Source organism: Felis catus, chromosome D3 (genome assembly GCF_018350175.1).
Source record: "Felis catus isolate Fca126 chromosome D3, F.catus_Fca126_mat1.0, whole genome shotgun sequence".
NCBI classification, from domain to species: domain Eukaryota; kingdom Metazoa; phylum Chordata; class Mammalia; order Carnivora; family Felidae; genus Felis; species Felis catus.
The window spans coordinates 16789664-16808085 of NC_058379.1; the positions used below are offsets into that span (position 1 = coordinate 16789664).

At 53.0% G+C, this 18422-nt stretch overlaps 1 protein-coding gene across 6 annotated transcripts in view; it reads left to right on the plus strand.

Moving 5' to 3' along the window:
• The window catches only part of CABP1 (calcium binding protein 1), a 57538-nt gene extending 40456 nt beyond the window's left edge, over window positions 1-17082 (plus strand). For 3 of the 6 annotated variants that reach the window (XM_045042245.1, XM_045042246.1, XM_023241491.2), the window contains 6 exons: window positions 8914-9096; window positions 12126-12156; window positions 12431-12574; window positions 13609-13718; window positions 13946-14093; window positions 16614-17082. In XM_045042245.1, the coding sequence (XP_044898180.1) occupies window positions 8914-9096; window positions 12126-12156; window positions 12431-12574; window positions 13609-13718; window positions 13946-14093; window positions 16614-16639 (642 nt within the window). In that variant the 3' untranslated portion in view covers window positions 16640-17082. Of the gene's footprint in view, window positions 1-1580; window positions 4338-8913; window positions 9097-12125; window positions 12157-12430; window positions 12575-13608; window positions 13719-13945; window positions 14094-16613 lie in introns of those variants that run through there. The other 3 variants (XM_023241492.2, XM_023241493.2, XM_011287785.4) reach the window with 2 other exon arrangements.
• The last annotated feature ends 1340 nt before the right edge of the window (window positions 17083-18422 follow it).

Sequence of the window (18422 nt, forward strand, 5' to 3'; positions counted from 1 at the left end):
TAGCCCAATTCCCAAACTGCTTTGCACATAACATGATCACCATATCTAATGAGCAAATGACCAGTATCTCTAGCCTCTGGTCTGCAGAGGTTTCTTAGTTCCTATAGTTCAGATGAGGGAGGGAGACTATATGGAAGCTTGGGTCCTAATAGATTCGATCGTACTAGGTCTGTGTTCCTAGGATGAGGGCTGTGTATTTTGTTCATTCCTGCCCTGCCCAGTCTCTCCCTACTGCTCTCTCGGAGGGCTGGGATACCCTCTTGCCTTTCATCGGGGGCCTGGGGAAAATGAAAGAGGAGGTCAGCTTGGGGTTAATATCAATCCTATACAGTCCTCCAGGACATCCGCTTTGGCCTTTAGCTGTTTTGGGGAAGCAAAAAGAGTGGCCTGAGACCTCCGTCAGGAGCTCACTAAACATTTGCCAAAGTATCTTCTCATGATCTTATCTTCACAGCAGTCTGTGAAGGTTGGCATTATCCCCCCCCCACTCCCCCCACCCCCATTTTAGAGATGAGGAAACAGGCTCGAGAGAGGGGAGTGGCTTGTCCAAAGGTCACACAGTAAGTAAATGGCAGGGCTGTGATCTCTGAAGAACCTGCCTGTGCTGCTCCATGCCAGTTCGGTGGGGAGTCACATAAGTGTGTTTCCTATTTGTCAGAAACATCCACAAAGCACCTCTTAGGTTATGACCCAGCTTTCCCTGAGTGTGTTCGCACCGGGCTGTCATCCAAGCTCAAATGCTGGTGATAGAACTGATCAGGGCTAGAGGCCAGCCTCCCTCCTAATCAGGAATAATCAGCAAAGGGTTTATCCTTCTCATCCCTCTGATCCTATTATTCCATTCCAGAACTCAAAGTGTAGGCTTCTGGAGGCCCAGGGGCTGCTGTCCCAGTGAAGAGGGATGGGAAGGTGGGGCCACATGATATGCTCCTTAGAGAAGCCCCCACTGTTTGATCCTTTTATTTTTTTTTAAATGTTTTTATCTATTTTTGAGAGACAGAGACAGAGCGAGTCGGGGAGGGAGCAGAGAGAGAGAGAGAGGGAGACACAGAATCCAAAGCAGTTTCCAGGCTCAGGGCTGTCAGCACAGAGCCCGATGCGATGCGGGCTCCAACTCAGGAGCTGTGAGATCATGACCTGAGCTGAAGGCGGACGCTCCACCGACTGAGCCACCCGGGTGCCCCGATCCTTTTAAAAAATTTCTCCTAAAGGTCAAGCCACCTGCTCCCTCTAGATCACCAGTTATCCTATGGTCACTCAGGACCACCATAACCTGACCTGTCCAGCCCAAAATAGCTTAAGCAAGCTCTGAGTTAGAATCCCTGAATCCCTTGCTGCCTTAAGCCTCAAGCTAGCAGCATCCTTCCCCCTGAAGAAGGATGGGATTTCTTCAAAGTGCATGACTTTTTCCATAGGGGCCTGTTTTTGCCATTTCCCGGCTCCTGTTTCCAAGGACAGGCATATTCCAAGGTTGACAAATGGGGGCTGTGCTCTGGACTGGCCTGCAGGGGGCAGAAGTCACCAGGTCTGACTGAGTGGGTGTTTTGCTGAGTATGGGGGAAGGGAGCGCACAGCTGGCCCTTTAAGATCAATCCTGGGCAAGGGAAGGGGCACCTTCTAGGTGCCTGGCACTGTGCCAAGCCCTTTGTGTGTGTATTATCTCATTAACTCCTCACAACAGCCCAAGAGGGAAGGGTTATTAGTGTACCCATTTTATAAAGAAACTGAGGCTCAAAGAGATTCACAAGTTTTCAAGGTCATAGAGTTTGCTAGGCAGAAGGGCAAGATTTGAACCAGGTCTGCCGGCCTCTGCTTTCCAAGATCTTAGCATCCGTGTCAGTGGTCTTCAACACTGGCTGCAGGTTACATTTACCTGGAGCACTAAACACCACCAATGTCTGGAGCTTACCTACACCCATTAAACCAGAATCTCTGGGGAGGCTCCCCAGAGATTCTCAGCTTCAGCTAGCATTGAGAATCTCTGCTTGATGCTGTGGCTGCCTTCCCGTGTATCTGCCCAGGTAGTTAATATGAACTGGGTCTGTACCTGGAACCTAACCCAACTTCCCTCTGGGGTCCCTGGTGAGCCCCAGCTTTTCAAGAGTCTGCAGATGGTTGGTGTTCTAGGTTTGACCTCCAAGTCTTTCCGAAACCCCCAGACTAAGTCGGATTCCTCTGTCTCACATTCTCGGAGGTTTTGTGTTTCCCCTTCATCGCATTTACCTGAAATGTAATTAAATAAGTGCCTTCCTAGCTCTTTAATAGCTCTTGCCTGCCTGCTAGAGCGTAAGCTCCCTGAACGCAGGGACCATGTTTATCTTGTTCTCCCCATAGCATTCCCAGAGCCAGGCACAGTGACTGGCACACAAACACTGGACAAATGTCACTTCCTCCTTCCATTTTAATAATTACTCTCTGAGTATCTACCATGCGCCGGGTACTTGCCCACATCTGCTTTAGAAGCAAGATAAGGGGAAACCCCATTTTTCCAGGCAAGGAAACAGAAGCTCTGGAATGTGAGAAGTCAGAAGCTGGCAGACCCTTCTCATGCACCTGAGTCTCGTGACCCTGACCCCCCTGCCCCGCAGAGAGGCTGCTTTGTGCTCTCTTCTGGAGGAACACGTCTTTGGAGAAGGCACTTATGTTAGCTGCTCACTCATCTGTTTCATCTCCCCGGTGTTTTTCCTGCCCTTTGGGAGTCAACGCCTCCCTGGTCTCCTCCCTCTGTCCTCAGGGGCTGCCCCTCCTTCTCCGTACCCCCCTCTGGAGGTTTGGCCCAAACAAGGCTGCTGAGTAACTCCCCTGATTAAACCGTTCCATCGTCAGCAGCAGCGCAGACGTCAGGAGCTATCCAGGGACTTCCTCCCCCGGCTCCCTGGGAGCGAGCCTGTGGCACCTTCTGGGCTGCGCCCCACCCACTCCCCTAATGGGGCTTCTGACCAGCCACTCAAGCTGGACAAAAAATCCCTGGGAAAGCAGCCTCCCTGGACTGAAAACTCTTTCAGCGACCTGTGAAAGGGTTTTTGCACCGGGGCCGAGAAAGAGTTCGCCTTCCCAACCTACCTCTGGTGCCCCCTGCTGGGAAAAGCTGGCTGCAGGGGGGAAACAGGGACGCCTCCTCTCTTGGGTCATCGGGCTCCGCCTGTAGGTCTTGAATGTAACATCTGAGGCTTGAGATGAGTTCACATCAAACCTGGAACCCAGAGGGACGAGGAAGAGCCACTCACCTAAAAAAGTTCCAGTCGTGGGACCTCGAAGACCACTCTGACAAGGGCAGCCTCTCAGCTTTGCACCCAGAGGAAGCCTGTGACAGATCTTCACTCAGGATTAGGCGGAGGATGGTTAGAGGGGTCACAGCCCTGGATCACACCTCTACCGGCACTGCCTCCATCATGCCCCCCGCCCTCCCGGTGGTCTCTTGGTTTCCCTTGGGTCGGAGAGACCTGACATAGCAAAAGGAGCGAAGGACCTGATCACTGCTGTTGGCTCAGCTTCCAGCCCCGGAGCCTCATCCCCTTTTGGTAACGAGGCAAGTGTGAAAAATGGAGCGTGATGGGGATGTCACAGGATCTTCCAGGCCTTCAGCTGGAACTGCCTGCTCTCAATCCAGCTGTGATTGCCGGGGGGCAATTAGGATGTGTGTCTGTCCCTGAGTTCTTGTGTATGTGTGTGTGTGTGTGTGTGTGTGTGTGTGTGTGTGTGTATGCAAGCACAAGGCTGGGAGCTGGGAGGCACCCTGGCTTTGGTAGCCCAAACTAGCCTGCTTCCCCTTCTGGGTCTGCTGGCCTAATTCCCAGCTGCAGCTGCCATTCTGGGCCCCCCTCCCTGAAGCAATCTCCCTGCAGATTTGGCAGCAGGAGAGGAGGGGCTGAGGGAAGGGAAATGAACCGGAGAGAGGACTGAGCTCTAATCTGATGTAGATGATCCGGCAGCTTTCCCCAGCTTGCTGCCCTCTGCCATCAGCTCTCCAGGCGATTTTCTCTGTGCCCTGCCCTCTCCCCTCCTGCCTTCATGTCCTTAAGAAAGTGCCCAGAAAGTTAAACCCACACACACAAACATATACACAATCCACAAAAAAAAAAAAAAAAAAAAAAAAAAAAATCAGAGAGCAGGAGCAGGCAGACGAGTAAGAGAGCACGCGCGCAGGAGAGAGGGCTCAGAACGGTCCAGGAGGAAGAACCGCGCAGGCAGATGGAGGCTGGGGTTGGCCGTGACAGGGACTAAGGTCTCTTAGTCCCCAGGAGTCTCCTTCATGGACCCGGGGATCCTGAGAGGGGCTGCCTCAGCTTAGGATGGGCAACTGTGTCAAGTCTCCACTGAGAAATCTCTCAAGGAAGGTATGTTTCTGGAGTTCCCAAGATCTGGGGCAGGGGAGGGGGCATCTTGCCATCTGTGCCAGAGTTGGGGACGGAGGGGGTGGGCATCTGAAGCTTGCTACCCTTTCCGTGGGTTCTATCTAGAGCTGTTTCCCTGCCTCAATCTCTACATTCCCTCCGATCCCAGTTTTCTGTGTCTCAGGCTCTGCGCTGAAGTTGGGACTTAACAGCTGCATGGGGGGCTGTGTTTGGGAATTAGCACAAGATTTAGGAAAGAAACCAAAGAGTTCCTGGGCTACAAAATAAAAAGCACAGATCCACAGCATGTGAGTGACCGGACCTTCCTGGGGCTGGTAGGATCAGAAGAGGGTTGAGCTGGGCTTTGCCTCTGCTGCTGCTGAGGTTCCTTCCCAGCCGTAGGACCAGGGACTCATTCATCTCTTTGAGAGCATCTGGCCCTCTCTCTGGTGGTCTCTAAACCTTCAGAATTGTGGGTTTTGAAGTCAATCCCATTGCTACTGGGGTATCCCCTGCCACCCTCAATAATTCTTGAATCAGGTTAGAGAATCTCAACTAGGACCAGCTGGTTCAGAGCCCCAGATTGTTTCCACTGAGAAACAGGATGTTGAGCAAAGGTGTCTGTAAGTCGCTTTGTGTAGTGGATTTATTGCTTATCTACCAGGATGATATCCTTTTGCAAGAATTCCTTTTGGAAAGCAAATCACCACCTCCAAGACATTTTTCATGCAAAGCTGGGCTTACATCTATAGGGTTTTGCTTTAAATGGGCTCTGCTTGTATTTCTAGCCCTCTGTAGCTAAGCCATAGAAGAAACTCATGGATATTATTTAAAGGAAGGAGGAATGATAGGGATGTTTTCTTCCAGTTCTTTCATTTTCCAGATAAGGAACTTGATTGCCACTCAGGTAAAGTGACTTACCGAAGGTCTTAGGTTAACTAATGGCATCTCTGTCCCTAACCCCATACTACCTCCTGGGTCAGTTTGATAGTCTCTTAATTTAGGAAATTTTGAGCCTTTTTGCTCATCATCTTCCTCATTTAGCTAAGCTGCTCACACCAAATTCCCTTTCATCTCCACTGTTCCTTGGATCCTTCCGAGGGTTGACTGTTTCTTCTGTGCACACAGCCCCATCAGCTGTCATCTTAGGAGAGGATTTGGCCTCCACGCAGTTGCAGAGAAGCAGAAACTGACCTGAATTAGTCTAGAGGACCACAGGCTGAAAGCCTCCCCCCCGCCCCGGGTTCTGTCCAAAGCTTAAAGAGGTGAACTTAAGAACAAGATTTATCCCTCTGTTCTACCTCCCCTCTTCTCCCTGTACACAGCAGAGTGTTTAAGAGCCAGACTTCTCAAATCTGTTCTTTCCAGCCATGTGACTTTGGGCAAGTTACTTGACCTCTCTGGACCTCAATTCCCTTGTCCATCAAGTGGAAATACTAATATTTGCCTCCCAAGGTGATTGTCAGAAGCAAATAAAAGTGCTGTGCACACTGCCCAGAACCGAGTCCTCAATAAATGGTAATTAGTATTATTATCATCATGATCCTAATGTTTCCACTCTGGGTTTTCTTAGAATGGGGATGGAGGATAAAAAGAAAATAGGAGGGGTTTTGAGTCCACGGAATAAGGTGAAAGACAATGAAACTTCTTGCATTCAATTTCATTTTTCTTTTGGTAATAACAGCAGTTGCTTTCTTCTGAAAAGCTACAACACGCCCAGCCTCTGTGATCTCGTTTGCTCTTTTCCACCAGGTAGTTCTCTTGGCTCTTTTATAGAGCAAGGAGCTGGGCTTAAGAGCGTTCCTACGGTCACACAGCCGAGTGGAAGCGGAGTGGAGATTTTGGAAACGCTGGTCTGTGTGAATCCATAGCTGGTATTTTATTTTTATGTTTGCCTCCGTGAGAGGCTGCGTCTCTCTCCTGCTGTCAGAAATGTTATTCGTAGATCCCCGCACCTGACCTTCCAGGTCGTCCGGATTCCCACTCACTGCAGCGATTCCTTCCTTCACCTCGCCAAGCGCTCGCTCACTTACTCACCCGCTGCTTGAATACCTTCCAAGCGAGAGGAAGCTTTGACCTGCCTTCTCTTAGCCAGCTCGTGTTGTTAGAAAGCTGTAAGGTCATGAGGCAGGCTGACCCCTCCTGTTGCCATGCTCCTCTCGGGGAGATGTCCCCTCGGTGCCAGGAGACACTGTCAAGCCGCTGCCCACTTGGCTTCCTGAGCGTGGTAGCCGGGGGGCGCGTAATGGGGAGAGGCGGCCTGCTCCGGGCTCCGTGTGGGGCAGGACCAGGCTGTCAGGTGCCATCACTGGCCCGGGGAGAACAGCAGCCTCCCGGGGCGACTTGGTGCCAGGCAGTATTATGATCAAGAGACGCAGTGGAAATTCCCCAGCCACCGCGGGTCCCTTCTTCGTGGGAACACATTCTTCTCCATCCTTCTCCGTTCTTTCCTGATTGGCAAATATTCTCCCACTTCCTCTGGAGCCAGAAGTAAATGCCTTCTGGCTCCCAGCACCTCTTATGTTGCATCTCCATCATCGCCGTTGTCCTTATCATCGTCATTGTCATCCCCATGGCAACTCCATGCATTTGGCTCTTACAGTGCTCAAGGCACTGTGCAATAGCTCATTTATTTCTCACGAGAATCCTGCGAGGGGCCGCGTGTATCCTCGCCGGACTGAGAAGGAACCCAGAGCACAGAGAGGTGCAGTCACTTGCCCAAGGTCACATAGCAAGCAAGGGGCGGGGCCAGAATTTGTCCCCGAGACTGTTGGAGTCCAAAGCCAGGGTACTAAATCTCTTCTCTGAGCTCTGTGCCTCCGCTGTGCTGCCTCCTCCTTCCTGGCTTGTGCTCACTCTGAGCCAAGTGTACGAGAGACTCAGCCAGAAACGAAAAGGCGGATTCTCTGCACACATCTCGGGAGCTTGTTTCATGGGGTCGAGCCGCTGTCTACTGCCAACATTCCTCTGAGCCAGCCTCCCAGTTGAGAAGGTCTCTCTGGATTTGCCCTTGCTCTAGCCTGGGTCCTGGGATCCTGTGAGAGTATGGCTGAGGCCCTGAACTCTTTCAGACATTAAACCAGAATGGCCCTCGGTCTGCCTGACCTCTCTGAAGTTCTGAGACAAGCAGAGACCCAAACCTATTGCATTCACTGAACTTGGGCCTTGCCCTGAGCGTGAATTGCTGCCTCCCCTCTGAGGAACCAGGATACTGCTCCTCCCTCTCTAGGCCTGGGAGAGGCTTAGGAGGTTGGAAGGGAGTCTAGTCTGGAGCCCCAGAGCGCGGGGCTTTGGGGAGAAGATGCCCTGGAGGAGAGGGGAGATGATGTAAGCTGGGAGAGACTGTTCAGGTTCTCAGCCTGGGAGGACAGGCCGCCCCCTACATCACAGGATCTTCTCCTGGGCATGACCTTCTGTGAGCTGGAGGAACCTGGCAGCAAGGGGGGTACAGTAGGACAGAGGGTAGGGTGGGCAGCTCTGGGATTCTTGGGCAGAGACGGCCCTCCAAGTTTCAGCTGCTCTGTTTCTCCTTGAAAGGTTTGCCTCTAAGTCTAAGCTCATCCAAGCTCAGGACTGAAGGCAGAGTGCCCTGGCCTGGATCCTGGGGGGCCTTGGGCATCCTGGGGAGGCCGGGGTGGACTAGAATGTTGTGTCTGGATGCTGCTGTTGTCCTAAGGGGACCGTCTGTGGGCAGTGCTGACTTTTTATAGCTGCATGGGAACTGTCAGGGAGGAGGAGAGAAGGGCCAGGGCCTGAAAGCACAGCTATATTCGGTAAGCAGAGAGAGGGCCCCTGCCTCAGCCTCTAGAGGCCGGGCAGGCTGGGCCAGGCAGGGAGCCAGAGACAGGAGGGGGAAGAAGGAGAGCTGCTGGGGGCAGAGAGCGTCTAGTCTTGAGGCAGCAAACTGGGTAGACTCTGACCTTCGGATGGGCTTTGCTTGGCCCAGCTGAAGGTCTGGAAACCTTGGGCTGAGTTAAGTAGCATTGTCCTTCGGAGAGCACAGTCCCCCCTCTTGGTTATGTCGGCTAGGCTCATGTGTTTGCACCTGCCAGTCCGGCAGCCTACCCGAGCCTGCTCTGTGTGTTCCCAGCTCTGACTGTCGTCACTGACTTCCAGTGGGGTCTATTGAAGGCAGGGACGAAAGTCAGTTTGGGAACATCTCGGGCAAGGACCGTATTCATTAGTCTCTGAGCGAGCACTTCCCATTGGCTGGAACAGAAGCCTCCCTCTGCCTCCTTCTCTTTCTAATCTTCTGCATGCATGCGAGTGTGTGATTTTGTGCATGTGTGTGTGTTGTGAACACATGCGTGCCCCTGTTCCACATGGCGGGTGTCACACCCAGCTCTCCCCGGAGCATCCGTTTCAGGCAAGGATCAGAGACTCCATTTCTCGAACCAGTTTCGCTCCTGCCTCCCATGCATCCCGAGAGCTCTCCGAACCCCACTGTCTGACTCTCCAGGGTCTCCTCTTGGGGAGAGCCCCTTCTAGGACCCGCAGCCAGGCTGAGGCCAGGAGGGCCGGTTGGGCAGGGAGGTGACGCCCTTGCCTCTCTTTTGCATTTGCTTGGTGCTGGCTGAAGATGCACCAGGAGGAGAAGAGGAGCAGCTACACAGCGGTGCGGACGAGCGAGGAGGGGCTGGCGGCCAGCGGCGAGCTCCCAGGACCGCTCCTGATGCTGGCCCAGAACTGCGCGGTCATGCACAACCTGCTGGGCCCTGCCTGCATTTTCCTGCGCAAGGGCTTCGCTGAGAACAGGCAGCCTGTACGTAAGTTGGCCCCAGTGGAGCCTCACTCGACTTGCCTTCAAGGGTATAACGAGGTGCTGGGAAGAAGAGGGGCCCGGTACGCAGCAGCAACCCGTGTCCCCTAATGGATGTACCCCAAACCCTCAACTTGGGAATCTGACCCCCAAAGTTTCCCACCCATGGCTGCAAAGCACTGGTGAGTCTACATCCACCAGCAAGAAGTGATAACAGCAGCTCATGTTTTTTGTTTGTTCTCTCGTTTTTTGTTTTTTGTTTTTTTTTGTGTTATTTTTGAGCACTTGCTATGTGCAAGGCACTGTGCTAAGTGCTTTGGTGCATCTCTTCAATTAAGTCTCAGAGCAACCCTGAGAGGTAAGTACTATGATCATCCCCATTTGGCAGATGAGGAAACTGAGTCGGGGAGGTAACTCGAGATGACAGCTAGTGGGAGGCAGAGGTAGGGTTTGAACTTTGGGAATCTGACTCAAGGGTTTCCTGTACTCTTAACAGCCCTCCTGAATACAATGTCCAGTACTTCCTACAATAATGGAAATATTCTATAATTGATGCTGTCCAATATAGTAGCCACCAGCCACACGTGGCCATTGAGCTTTTGAGATGTGGCTAGTGCAACTGGGGAACTGAATTGTGAATTCTATTTGTTTGATTCCAATTCCAATTCCGATAGCCACACGCGGCTACTATATGGGGCAACCTCCTTTAGGTATCCGAGCGGTCACCGGGAGAGGGTGATAATCATAATGTCACCAATACGAATGTATGAAGGTTCCATTTCTTGAATGCCACACGCTAAACACTTTATTTTTTTTAGGTTTATTTATTTTTGAGACAGAGATTGTGAGCAGGGGAAGGGCAGAGAGAGAGGGAGGCAGAGAATCCCAAGCATGCTCTGTGCTGTCAGTGCAGAGCCTGACATGGGGCTTGAACCCATGAACTGCGAGATCATGACCTGAGCCAAAATCAAGAGTCGGATGTTTAACAGACTGAGCCACCCAGACGCCCCCTAAGCACTTTATATATCTTGTCTCACGGGATGCTCACAAAGGTCTTATTAGGTGGGTACCAGTATCAACCCGTTTTATTGATGAGACTATGGCTCGGAGAGCTGAAGTGACCTACCCAAGGCCCCACAGCTAGCAAGTAGCAGATCTGGGCTTTGCACTTGAGTTTGTCCGACGCTAGAGGCCAAGATCTTCTCCCGGACCACATAAGCTGGGGAGAAAAGGGTATTCGTGTGCTGTATTCCCATCTCACCCCTGGGGATGGTGCTCATGGTTTCCCTGTCACCTCGGTGGGCATCCCTGGCCCTGCTTCACACAGCAGAGTGTGTGATCCAGGGGCCAGCTCCCAGGACTCAGCCAGACCAGCACCACCACAGGCACCTGGAGAGGGGTACCTGGCCTTCCTGCTCCTGGCTCTGGCTGTGCACGAAGCAGAGGGGGCTGCCCTGGGGGTCAGCAGTACCCTATTCCCCTCCAGTCCTACAGAACTGGGTCCTGGAAAAGTGGGAGCCTGCGTGAGGCTTGAAGTGGGGGGCGGGGAAAGGACTCATGTCGAAGTGACTTATCCTAGCCAGTGTCCTCTGCGTGCATACGGACACACATACACTCGCCTACTCGTTCACTTCACTTACCGGGGGTACAGGGCATGGCAAAAATCATCCTTTTCGGCCACCCAAGATCCAAGTCTGATTAGGAAGAGAGTGACGACAATGCACCGTGACAGGCTTTTACGGTGGAAGTCCCGACAGTCGTCTTGCAGAGACACGCATACCTTCAGTGAATCCTGCCCTCAGCTAGAAATACTACCTGAGGGCTGGATAGCTTGCAGACTGCTCAGCCCCGGCTCATGTACACTCTCAACACTGTCCTGCCACATTTAGCCACTCCTGAGCACAGGGTCCTGTGCACCTGGTTGTCTCATAAGGGGTTGCTCAGCAGCCCCTTTCTAGAAGATTCTCAGATTTTCCGGAGCTGGGGTCCCTTGACCCAGGGCCAGTTTACAGTGGGTGGCCAGAAGCTGTCTCTTGCCTGCCCTGACCGTGTGGGCTAGAACAGCCTGTGTGCACAGCCGAGATGCCTCACGCTCACTGTGGCCCACCTGCGTGTCTGTATTCACGATAGGCGTGCCCACACCTGGTATGTGCTTCCTCAGGGGGGCACGCCCTGCCCCACGTTCCTTCTGCCCAAGGACGGAGAGCTGTGACAGGGAGGATGGGCCCAGTGCGCCAGTTTTGGAGCTGATTGAACAGGTCCAGTGGGGCATCAATTTCGTGCCAGTCTGTCTGCCTCCTGGGAAGGCCTAGGGTGACTGGCACCTCACCAGCCAGAGCTTACCCCATGCGTCCTCTGGGCCTGCTCTTTGGAGACCTCGCCGCCATCTGTTCAGATGCCTAGACCCAGGGTTTCCTTGACTCCCCAAGGAGATCTGGGCACTGCTTGAAGCTGGAGATGTGTGCTTTGGACCCTGGCAGCAGCCACTGGCACTGGCGGCCCCCAGGGTCCTATGCTGTGTCCCGTGACAGGGCCAGGTGTAGGATGGGGGTCAAAGTGGAGAAGGTGGGCCGTGCCCAAGCAGCAGGGCACAGCCTGAAGTCTACCTCCACACCCTTGGCTCCTCCTCCTCCTCTTCCTCCCTTATGGGCAGCCTGTCTAGTCCCTGCTTTCTGTCCTTCCAGCCCCTCCCTCCCTCCCATCGCCTTGCAGATTTCCACACTGTTGTGACCTCCCGCCCACCCTGCTTTATTTACAGGTTTTTGCCTCCAGACCAGCTCTGTTCCCTGACACATCCTTGTGTCTGGAATGGGGACACAGAGGTTCTCTGCCCAGGCTGGATGGGGCTCTGGGGTCCCTGGGCATCTCCCGTGTCTATGGGAGATGTGGGGCTGCAGCTTTTTCCCTTGAAGACGTGGTCCGGGCATGCGTCCCACTCGGTGCTTGCTGTCCCTTGGATGGCCTCCAGGTTGGGCATTTTGTAACTTCTAGGTCGCTCGCAGCTGCTAATAGGACACTTTCTTTTGTTTCAGGACAGATCGCTGCGGCCAGAGGAGATTGAAGGTAAGACGCAGCCCCTTAGGGGAAAGGGTTGCTCAGCTCTCCAGGCAGTTGAGGGAAGGGAGATTGGTGGGAAGAGAGGCAGAGACACGTTGGCTTCCTGGGGACAAGGCCTGGTACGGGGCTGGGTATCCTCTGTGGAGTCAGCTGTCAGAGGAGCGCCGTCCTGGCAGCTCCAGGGTCTGGCTCTCCGGGCCAGTGGGCACCCGGGCTGCCTCTGATCAGAGGCTCTGTGGACCCCACCCCCAGCCATGCCCACTTTTATTCTGTTCCTCAGAGCTCCGAGAGGCCTTCAGAGAATTTGACAAGGACAAGGATGGCTACATCAACTGCCGGGACCTGGGCAACTGCATGCGTACCATGGGCTACATGCCCACCGAGATGGAACTTATTGAACTTTCTCAGCAGATCAACATGAACCGTGAGTCCCTCCTCTGGGCACCCTCTTCCCTTCCCGTCCCCGCCCTCCAAGTCCTCTGCAGTCACACAGGCCCTGGGCTTAAGTTCTGGGCCCAGCTCTTTCCAGCTCTGTGACTTGGGGCAAACTACGTACCCTCTCTGAGCCTCCTTCTCCTCACCTGTAAACTGTACAATGAGAGGAGCACAGGAAGTCATTGAGAGACTGTCTGCAAAACAACGCTGTACGTGGCACACGGTGATTGTTGAACAGAAGGAAGTTCTCGTTACTGTGTTATTCTCTGTCTTAGTTTTGGGGTTCTCCCCGAAGCAGGCCCCGAAACAAGGATTTATTTGAGTGCAAGCAGTTTATTTGGAAGGTGAAGGGAAGCATCAGCAGGGAGTAGGCAAGTGAGACCACAAAGAGAAGGAGCCACAAAGGTTGAACTCTCGAGCCAGCCAGCACCATGAGTGGCCAGAGTCTCATTCTCATTCTGCTAGGCAGCTCAGGGAGTCAGTGTAGCAAGCCCACCTTGAAGTTAGAGCCCTCATCCCTCCAACGGGGGTGTTTCAGCAGTCACTGGCTGAAAGCTGCTGTGAGCAGGGGGTGGGGTGGGTGTTGGTTCTCCACCACTCCTACCTGCTGGGGGATCTTGTTGAACTTGAGCTTCCATTTGCACAACAAGAGTAAGGCTTGGGGCAGGTGGGCCAGGCTCTCATAACTTCTGTTTCTCTCTCTGCCTTTCTGCTCTGTCTCTGTCTCTCTGTCTCTCCGTCTCTGACATTCCTTGCCTGTCTCTGACCCAGTGTGTCTTTCGCCCGTATCTTTCTCTCTATCCACCTCCCGACTGGTTCTCTCCATCTAACCCTGGCCACTCCCCTGAGCCATTCTTTGATAAGCCACCTGTCCATGGTCACCTGTGTGTCCTCATTTGGCCTTTGGTTGTACCCTGGACCCAGCACTGGACCAGTCAAGGAGGGGTTCACAGTGCCTTCCTTTGCTTAGTTAGAGGTGGGGAGTGGTTGGATGGATGACCTAGCCCTTTCCTCTGTCTCCAGTGGGTGGCCATGTAGATTTCGATGACTTCGTAGAGCTAATGGGACCTAAACTCCTGGCGGAAACAGCAGATATGATTGGAGTGAAGGAACTTCGAGATGCTTTCCGAGAGGTAAGTGACGACCACTGGACAGGCACGGGCAGGGTGTTGTTAGAATTCCAACCCCAGGACAGTTACTTGAAAGGAGAAACTAGAGCCCCGGATCACAGGCCAAGGGAAGGAGCTTGGACAGAGAAGAGTCTCGGGGTAAGGGGGGGGGAGCAATGATGCTAGAGAAGGGGCCCTCCCTTGGGCCCCCCACGTTGTAGCTGCCCCTTTCTCCTCCCTGCCCTCTCTAGTTTGACACCAATGGTGATGGAGAGATAAGCACCAGTGAGTTGCGGGAGGCCATGAGGAAACTCCTGGGCCATCAGGTGGGACACCGAGACATAGAGGAAATTATCCGAGATGTGGACCTCAATGGGGATGGACGAGTAGACTTTGAAGGTAGGTGGGGTTTGAACATGGGAGAGAAGCCAAGGCAGTAGTGGCCATACGTGGAGACTTCCAACTGTGTATCCATCATGACTCCATCTTTCCATGCCCCTACCCTTCCATTCTTGTACCCCTCCATCTATGCGCCCCTGTAATCCACCTTCCCATTCATCCCTTCACCCAACCATCCATTGGCGCATCTTGCCAAATCTATCTCTCCACCTGTTCCATCCATCTCTTCATGTGTCCAGGTGTCTATCCATTCATCCATCTCTAAAAAATTATCCATACAATCATTTATTCGTACATATGTATATGTTTATGTCTGTGTGTATATCTGGTTCCTCAGGCTGAATCCCTCTTTTCTGGGCTTTCAGAGCACCTCAGGCTCACCCTCATCCTTCACGCTGCCCCCCCCACGTGCTAGGTGTACCTCTGCTTGACTGAACTTTTTGAGAAGAACACCATTTTCTTTATCTCTGTATTTCCTCATAATTCAGTACCTGGCACATAGCTAATGCTCAGTAAAAGCTTTTGTTTCTTTTTTTTTTTTTTTTAAGGAATCAGGAATCATTATACTAGTTACCATTTATTGTACATGTATTATGTACCAGTCACCGCACCAAGTACACTTACATATATTATCCCATTTTATTTTCACAACAACTGTCTGGATTGCCACTATTATGGCCTCGTGTTACATGTGAGGAAGTTGAAGCTCAGAGAAGTCATATGACTTGCTTGAAATTGCCAGACCGTTAAGACGCGGAGCTGGATCATAAACCAGGCCTGGGATCTCAACCACTACATATGTAACCCTGCAAGATACTGCTCAAGACAGCTATGGGATCTAGGGCAAAAATACAGTAAAACGTTCACTCTGTGCCCCGGGAACTTGCCTTCTGAGCAGAAAGACAAGATAAACATGTACCAGGATGTAGGATGTGCGTGTGTCCAGAACACAAAAGTTGGAAGGCCTTTTCTGGGGAGCACTTAGACTCAAGTTTGAGGACAGTGTGGCTATATGGAAAGAAGGCTTTGCTGCCACCAGATCCGAAAATTTCAGGTTGCCGTGTCCCGGTGGTGCCCCCTCACAGATGACAGCCCTTCCCTGCAAGCCCAGCATCCCCCACCCATTCTGCTCGTATGTATTGCATACATAGTATGTATACCTACTGTGTGTTGAGATCTGCCTTGAGAGCCCAAGACCAGCAAGGAAGACAGAAGCCAACGCTGTAGTCCCTGCTGTTTTGGGGGAAATACAGTGAGCTGCGGAGTACAGGGGAGAGGCATCTTGCCAAGCTGGAGGGGGGATTAGGGAAGGTTTCCTGGAGGAGGCTATAAATAAATAGAGCTCTAAGAGATGAGTAGGAGCCACCAGGTGAAGGAAAGGGTATTTACCCAAATGAATTGAAACTTACGTCCACACAGAAACCTGCACACAGATGTTTATAGCAGCGTTATTCATAATTGCCCAAACCTGGAAGCAACCAAGATGCCCTTCGGTTGGTGAGTGGATAAAGGGTGACAATGGCATATTATTCACACTAAAAATAAATGAGCCATCAAGCCATGAAAAGACATGGAGAAATCTTAAGTGCATATCGTTAAGTGAAAGAAGTCAATCTGAAAAGGCTACGTAGTGTGTGATTCCAACTGTATGACATTCTTGAAAAGATAAAACTATGGAGACGGTGAAAAGATCAGTGGTTGCTAAGGGTTGTGCGGTGGGGGAGGCATGAATAGGTGGAGCACAGAGGATTTTCAAGGCAGTGAAACCGTTCTGTATGACACTGTAATAGTGGATACACGTCATTATGCATTTGCCCCAACCCACAGAATGTGCGGCACGAAGGCTGAACTTGAATGTTACTGTGGCCTCTGGGTGCTAACGCTGTGTCAGCGTGGGTTCATCGATTAGAACAAATGTCCCACTCTGGTGCCGGATGTCGATAGTAGGGGAGGCCGTATGCTGGGAAGGCAGGGTGCATATGGGAACTCTGTACTTTCTGCTTAATGTTGCTGTGAACCTAAAACTGCTCTAAAAAAAAAAAATCAAGTCTAGTTAAAAGAAAAAGAAGAGAGAGGGGATGAGTGCAGGCAAGCTGAGAGGTGGAGGGAGAGTGAGTGTGCCAGCTGCACCGACAGGGAGATCTGTGTGTGGTTGGAGCCTAATGGATTGGGGGTGAGCTTGTGAGAGCCGCATCAGCTGGGGCCACAGCTGGGAGGGCCTGGAGGTCACATCAGGATATTGGACGTTATCCAGTGGGGAGCCTGGGAGGTTTCAGAGGGGTCAGGTATGCAGATGAGAAAGCCCCCATCCTGGGGCCCCGCTGCTGTGCGCAAGATGGACTGGGAGAGACCAGAGGGCTGTAGGGGACCAGCCCCGAGGTAGGAGCTGTGTCAATGGAGGCGGGGGGGGGGGGGGGGGGGGGGGGGCGCTCAGATCCGAGGGAGACTTGGAGGCTGTGTCCTGAGCTGGGCCTGACAGGCTCCTTTCTCCCCACCCGGTCCTGTCCTGTGCCCTCCCAGAGTTTGTCCGGATGATGTCCCGCTGAGGCCGTGAGGGCCCCTCCAGGACTGCCAAGCTCCCCCCCCCGCCCCGGGCGGGAGAAGAGGAGCCAGAGCGCGCCTCACCCCGCCGTAGCCGCCGAGAGCCCAGGATGGACTGGCGGAAGGGGCCTGCCTGCACCCCAGGGAGGTGCCCACCCTGGACCCCCTCCCCTCCGCACTGTGAAAGACTCACAACTCCTGCAACTGGAAAGGGGGGCGCCCGCCGACGAGGAGGCCACAGTGCCAAGCCAGCAGAGGTCACGCCGGGCGCCAAGTGCCATGGACCCAGCCGCTGCCGGTGGGGTGGGCCAGGGAGCCTGCCAGCAGCCCCCCCGCACAGCATGTCCGCCCCAGGGCAAAGCCTCTCGCCGCCCTCCTTAGCTCTGTGCCCGTCCCAGCTCGCCACAGCCCTGTTCTCTCAGAACCAATAAAAATATTTCCAAGACAAGGGCAGCTGTGGGGGTCTTTGCTTCTTGGGCCCGTGCAGATGGCACATATTTCCTGAGTACTGACCGCATGCCCAGAGCTGGCTGAACAGTCCTGTATTCAACATGCATTTATTGAGCGCCATCAGGTACCCCTTCTCATCTCAGAAGCCGGGACCTTATGCCTCTAGCTGAAGGGGAGCCTGGGGGATGTAGTGATTTAGCTGGGTACCCAGTTGCCCCAAACAAAGTCAGGCTCTCAAAGAAAAGGAGACTAGAAATTGGGTAAGCATCTAGCAGGGTCTGTCCCCTTCCTGTCTTCCTGGAGCATCCGTACTGGTGGGGAGACAGACATGAAATACTTCACCACGTGGTTACAAATTGTGATGCTTTTATTAAGCAAAAAAGCAGGGATCCGTGGTAGGGTATAATAAGAAGGCCTGGTGTAGTCTGGGGAGGTCAGGAGAGGCTTTCCTGCGGAAGTGACGACAAGGTGTTTGCCACGAAGGAAATCCCAGTGTGTGCGTAAAACAGATGTCGAAATGCTGCTCTGCAGCACTGGAAGCTGGAGAGTATAGTTGTTTACTTGCTGTGTGGCTTTGGGCCAGTCATGTCCCCTCTCTGAACCTCAGTTTCCTCCTATGTGACAGGGGAATAATAAAGGATAATAAAATCCCCAGTAAGTGCTCTTAGGGCATTGCATTGCGTCCCTCCAGGGGCTGCTATTCATATAACTGCCGTGGGAGTGCCCAGCATGGCAGTATTACACAGGATCCGTTTGTAGTCACCGTCATTAATTTCTGTCACTGAAGGGCTGAAGGAGTCCAAGGGGGTGTTAGTGGGTGGAAGTTGCCCAGAAGCTTTGACAGGGTGAGGACATGATTGGACAGGTGTGTAGGGTGGACCTGTATACTTCAAGCTTGTGGTTCTCAAACTTTAGCATGTAAGAATCGCCTGGAGATTTTGTTAAGCCACAGATCTGGGCCCCACCCTAGTGCTTCTGATTCAGAGTCTGAAGTGGGGTCCATGAATTTGCATCTCTAATAAGCTCCCAGGGGATGTTCTTGTTGGAGGACCGCAATTTGAGTAACACTGCTGTTAAGTCCCAGACATGGGGGGGGGGTTGGGGGGGGCGACTGTGTTCCCAGGCAGCGTGGGTGGAGGAGGCTGTGGGCTAAAAGCTGGAAGTGGGTGGTGGGTGGGAAATCCCTGCCCCTGCCTGTGTGCTGCGGCAGAGGCAAGATCCTTGTTCTCAGACTTGGCAGGGAATGTGGGAAGGACTGAGGGCGCCCCCCTCCCCCGCCAGAGGCCTGGGTAATCCCCATGTCCCTGAGGCCAGGGGGGCTGGGAGTTCCAAATTCAC